Source organism: Lactuca sativa, chromosome 6 (assembly GCF_002870075.4).
Source record: "Lactuca sativa cultivar Salinas chromosome 6, Lsat_Salinas_v11, whole genome shotgun sequence".
Classification (NCBI taxonomy): Eukaryota; Viridiplantae; Streptophyta; class Magnoliopsida; order Asterales; family Asteraceae; genus Lactuca; species Lactuca sativa.
This window is the reverse complement of record NC_056628.2, coordinates 189,635,881-189,642,273: the sequence shown is the minus strand read 5'-3', so window position 1 is coordinate 189,642,273 and position 6,393 is coordinate 189,635,881. Positions and strand designations below refer to the sequence as shown.

Sequence of the window (6,393 nt, the reverse complement as noted above, 5' to 3'; positions counted from 1 at the left end):
GCTGAAAGAAACAAAGAACTCGCAGCAATGGCACAATCGGAACCTAATGGACTGTTTGCGATGGTGGAACTCAACTACCAAGGGGTATTTAATCGAAATCCTTTCTCTTACACTGGTGGTGTTAAAACCATCTTCAATGATGTTGACTTTTCTTCTATGACTTATTCTGAGTTTGTGACCTTCTGCGAACGTTTCATGCATGAAGAGTGTAAAAAGTTTTACTACTGTGAACCAGACATGTCCTTCATGGAAGGGCTTAATCCCATTTCAGATGATGTGGAATATTCTGCTTTTAGTTTGATGCTTATGGAACAGATGGTGTAATTTCGGTTTATGTGGATCATATTGGGGTTGGTGTTGATGGGTGGCATGATGATGAAGATAATGATGATGATGAACATGAGTCTTGTATTGATGGTGAAAATGAAGACAACATAGATGAACTTAGAAATGTTGCCTTTGAATTTAATGAGGATGTAATGCATATGAATAGGACATCAAATGATCATTTCTTGAGTAAGCTATGTGTTGATGACGAGGATGCAAACAACATTGTAGATGATGACAATGGGAGAGAAGTTGAAGTTAACATACAAGCTCATTCCATATTTAATGAGCTATTACACTGGAAAAAAACAAAAACCAATTCTAGGGATGAGATTTAAGGGTCCAGGGCAAGTAAAATCAATGTTGTGTAACTATGCTGTAGCTAATGGATATCAATTGTGTTTTGAAAAAAATGATAGGACAAGACTTTTGGTGAGGTGTAGCAAAGGTGCTTGCGCATTTAGATTATGGGCTTCCTGGATGAGTGATGAAGAGAGTTTCTAAATCAAGTCACTAAAAGCTGGTCATAATTGTGCTAGGAACTTCAAGTTTGGATCATTGGTGACATATGCATGGATTGGGAGTCACTATACCAAAGAGATTGTAGAAAGTCAGAAAATAAGTGTAAGGAAGCTTAGGTTAAAGGTAATGGCCAAGTTTGGTATCCAAGTTAGTATGGGGCAATGTAGAAGAGCAAAGAAGTATACACTGAAACTTGTTGAAGGAAACCTTGTTGAACATTATGGTAAGCTATGGTCATATGGTCATGAGATTTTAAGGACAAATCCTGGGTCAACTGTGAAACTAGATATGGAGGATGGGCCAGATGGAAAGAAATATTTTAGCAAGTTCTATTGTTGTTTTCAAGGAGTTAAACAAGGTTGGATTGAAGGGTGTAGAAGGGTAATTGGTCTAGATGGATGTTTTTCTTAAAGGTGTTTGTAAGGGAGAATTGCTTTGTGCTATTGGGAGGGATGCAAATGACAAGATATATCCTATTGCTTGGGCAGTGGTTAATGTGGAGAACAAGCAGAATTGGAAGTGGTTTCTAGAGCTTCTCATTGATGATCAACACTTGAATTTAGGCAATGGTTTCAGTTTAATGTCAGAACAACATAAGGTTAGTATTTTACATAGTAATGCATTTATGTTAATTTTAGACTATCTGAATTTAACCTTTTTACTAATACAGGGTTTGATAGAGGCTGCTAAAGAGTTGCTGCCATATGTAGAGCACAGGCAGTGTGCTAGACATATTTTCCAGAATTTGCAGAAGAGATTTACTGGTGCCATATATCATACCTTGTTTTGGAGAGCATCTAAAGCCACAACTGAGCATTCTTTTAAAGTTGTGATGAAAGAAATTGAGACATTGAACCCAGAAGCCCATCAATATCTCATGGAGAAAGATCCTAAAACATGGTCTAGAGCTTTTTTTCAAACTGGAAGGTGTTGTGATGCAGTTGAAAATGGGTTCTCAGAAAGTTTTAATGTTGTAATAGTAGATGCTAGGAAGAAGCCCATAATAACCATGTTAGAGGAGATAAGATTATACATGATGGACAAAATCTACAACATAAAATTAAAGGGACAACAATGGGGAAATCATATTTGTCCAGAGATAAGGGATAAGGTGAATTTTCTTAAAAAAGCTCAAAGGCATTATCAGGTACTACCAAGTGGACTAAACCAGTTTGAGGTAAGGGGAGCAATAGATGCATATGAGGTGGACTTAGAAAGAAAAACATGCTCATGTAGGTTGTGGCAATTGAATGGATATGGATGTGCTCATTCTGTAGCTAGCATATCCTTTCTTAATAGGGATGTAGAAGCCTATGTAGACAACATGTTTAGCTACAACCACATTTAGAAAGGCATACAATTACAGAATTTCTCCCATGAATAGCAGTGACATGTGGCCGGAGACAAACTATACTCCACCATTGCCTCCTATTAATAGAAGGATGCCTGGTAGGCCAACTACTAAGAGGAAGAAATCCACTACAGAGAATACAGGAACACACAGGGTTTCTAAGGCTGGAAAGAAAATCAGATGTAGTATTTGCAAGGAGATAGGTCACAACAAGGCCACTTGTCCACAGAGAAGGCCCCAAAAGTTAAATGTGAAGAAACAGAAGAAACAAAAAGTATGTGTCCACTTGTCCAAGTTGATAATGTAAATGTTCAGGAGGTTGATGAGGTTAATCCTAATACCCAAGTGGATAATGGTAATGTTCAGGAGGTTGCTCCTGTTAACCAAGTCCAGCAGGTTTGTGTTAGGCCAATTTCAGATATTTTGAAGAGGATAAGGAGAAGAAAGTCAGAGAGAATACTGAAGCTGAAATTAGGCAAAACAATTGGTGGTGTTGATGATCCAGAAATTTCGAAGGGAAAAGCTCTTGTAATTGATTAGTGTTTATTGTAATTTGTGTTTAAAGTTTATGTAATGGGATGATGATAAATTGGATTTTAAGTTTATGTAATAGGATGATGTTAATTTATATTTAAAGTTTATGTAATAGGATGTTGGTAATTTATATTTAAGTATGTGTGACATTAAAGGGTATTTGGTCATTCCGTATTTATGACAGAAAAGGGTAATTTGGTCATTTATTTATTGATGACAGATAAGGGTATGTAGGTAATTCATTTATGTATCCAAGAAAAAGGGTAATTTGGTCATTCCGTATTTATGACAGAAAAGGGTAATTTGGTCATTTATTTATTGATGATAGATAAGGGTATGTAGGTAATTCATTTATGTATGCAAGAAAAAGGGTAATTTGGTCATTTAAGTATGTATGAAAGAAAAGGGTAATTTGGTCATTCATTTATGTATGTAAGAAAAGGGTAATTTGGTCATTTAATTATGTATGATAGAAAAGGGTATGTTGGTCATTTATTTATGTATGCAAGAAAAGGGTATGTTGGTCATTTATTTATGTATGACATGAAGTATGAAAGTATGTTACCATTTTAAGTAAAATCATAACATTTGACTTTGAATATTTATGCATGGAAAAAATTGGAATAATGTGCATGCATGGGGATGTTTTATATGGCCCCGGATTTGGTTTTTTAATGGCTTCACAGGTCCCATTTTTTCATTATTAAAATGGTCCCCATACACATAGTGTACTTCCACATGGACCACTTCCTAATTAAATATATTTGTTGGGAATATAGACCATGCATATGTTTGATAAACATCATCTGATTATACAAAATGCCCTACAATTGGGACTTTGAATATTTTTTTTACATTACTTATCATATGCCCTTTCATTAGGGACTTACCACCTTACAACATCAACACATTAAGGTTGATAACCCCAACTTATAACTAAAACCAGCTTCAATACATACAAAATGCCCTTATGGAACTAACTTTCTAGTCTGCCTTTACAAAAAATACAAGGGATCCCAAAAAAACAAAAGCTTACCCTAACCAACCAAACTAACTACATTGACCCCCCTAACTTCAAAACACATAGGGCCAAGCAACCAACCAACAGGGCAACTATCATCCTGTACCTGCCTATTGCCTTCATTGCATCATGAACTTCTTTCTCACTCTTTGCCACCTTATACTGCTCCTGTGACAGCAGAAACTCCACTTCAGCAATCCTTCTCCTCAAATTGTTCATCTTAGACATTTCATCTTTGGCATCCAGTTTCTGCTTCAGAGAATATAGCAGGTTTTTGTAGTACCCGTCTGCCTGTTCTTCATCTTTCCATTCAAAGAAGCTACATTTCCACAACCTAGTCTATAAAAAGACAATAAAATTAGGGTTTGACTGACAATCACAAATCAACTACCTTTAATGTACCAGCGAAATGGGTTTTATTCACAGTGATCGTCAAGAAGGAAATAAAATTAGGGTTTTTAACAGATGAAACAAAATACAAATACACCATTTTCGTTTTTACAGATAGAAACAACACATCAAACCATAAAATACTAACTTATCAAAATCAAGAGAATCAGGACCTACCATACTGTTTTGACAATTCCAAAATCGCCTCCCAGGGTTTGTTATCTTCCAACAAGTTCGTTCTTTAGCTGGAACGACACAATCACAAACCTTTACCCCTTCTTGCGACTGAACATGAGTGACTTGTAGCTGATTCCTTGACGTCGATGAACTCGAAGACATTCTTCTTCAGGATGGAAATAGTCGGGGAGGGAGAAGTCATTGACTTTTCAGAGAAGGGTAAGTAAAGATTGAAAGGAGGTCCGAATGAGGGTTTCAATTAATAAGCTTGTATCGACAACTGGACCACATAAGCTTATTGGACACATCAGCGTGCCACATAAGCATTGTAACCGGGAAACCTTCTAAAATGGTGTAATTAAAAGGTCAATTACGAGTTTAATGGTCTAATATACCAAAAAAAAACTTTAAGGACCAAATTAGCCAAATGTTAAAAGTTCCATGTGCTACAGTGACATTATCCCTTTTTTTTATTGTATCTCTTGTTTTTATGTTGTATAAGTAGGGTTCATTTGGTCTTTTTATGATTAAAATAGACTATTTGTTCCTTGTTTGTATATTTATCATTACATTAAGATGACTAAGGATGGTTATGTTACTGATTATTCTTAAAACTACTAGAGTATTGTATTTATGATGCTTAAGAATATCTTACTAGTCATCCTCAACATGTAAAACAAAGAATATATTACAAAAGTAGTAGGTTTTGTTTAAATTATATCGTTTTGTCTCAATTTTTTTTAGTAAAACGGTCTCTATGATATTTGTTTTGTTACAACTTTCATTCATGTTAGACATGAAAATACTATATTACTCTTATCTATTTTTTTATTTTATTTATTATTAGTTTAGTACTTTTAATAAAAAATATGTTTAATTAACTATGTAGGCCGCACCAACCCATGCACACCATCTTTAACCTTCAAAATTCTCTCTCCAAATCGACACCACCACATCTGCCATCGACCACCACCTATACTATCGAACAAATCATCCACATCATTAATGCTCAAAGTTGGAAAAAAAACCATTGATGCTCAAACCCATAAATAATGGATTAAATTGATGCTCAAACCCAAAAATCATGGATAATATTAATGCTTAACATGCTTTAACCCAAAATTCATGGATAAAATAAAAATCAAATGATCCAAAACCAAACCAAATCAAAATCAAAATCAAACCCTATTCATGGGGTTTCCTAAACCAATAACATGATGTTAAAGATCAGAAGAAGACAACGATGGTAATGGCAACTCTGATGAACAATCAAATTAGAAATTGAATCCCTAGTAAAATCGAATTAAGAAATTGTTTTCGGTGTTGAAGAAGATAGGTGGTACAAATATCGTTGGAGACTAGGTGCATGTGGCGGAGATTGTAGTAGGATTCAGTGGCGACCCACTAGTAGCGATGGGTGCCTTGATTGTTACAGATTTTGCTGAAGACTATGTCAATGGTGCCTTGCTCGTTACAGATATTGCCGACAATTATAGGGATGATGGTTGCTTCATTTAAGGTTCATGCAAATTGCCCCATAACTTTCGTACCATACATAAATCAACCCTAGTCAATATGGTTTCCTATATACCCAAAAAAAACACACAGTGCTCTGTACATAAATCTTTGATCCATCCATACCACCCAAGTTTTTAGATAAAGCATTCACTTTTATCTTTGATTCCCTTCCCCAATACTACCCGAATTTATAGATATACACTAATGTGAGGTAAAACATGAAGGAAGTCATCCTTTCTGATGATACGACCTGAGACACAATGATGTGAAGACTTAGTATAAAGGTTGTCATATGGCTTACTTCGTATATTTGCTATTGTTTGTTCTTCTATAGCTTGCATATTCTTACGTGACGTCTCGTATGTCTCTTTATATGCCCTCATTTATATATAGAGTAAATTTCAAAATTCGTCATTATGGTTTACCAAAAAGTACAATTTCGGGCCAATTTTTTTCACACACGGATAGTCCAAAAACGAAACTATCGTGCAGAATTGGTCCCTCCTCTTAATAGCTATCCAAAACTCATGTTAAGTCTCTCCATGTGCGACTC

At 35.3% G+C, this 6,393-nt stretch overlaps 1 protein-coding gene across 1 annotated transcript; it reads left to right on the top strand.

Moving 5' to 3' along the window:
- Window positions 1-975: 975 nt before the first annotated feature.
- Window positions 976-2,197, top strand: LOC128126932 (uncharacterized). Its single transcript, XM_052765127.1, has 3 exons — window positions 976-1,230; window positions 1,274-1,447; window positions 1,520-2,197. Exons 1-3 carry the CDS (start codon window positions 976-978, stop codon window positions 2,195-2,197), a joined length of 1,107 nt encoding a protein of 368 aa, XP_052621087.1.
- The last annotated feature ends 4,196 nt before the right edge of the window (window positions 2,198-6,393 follow it).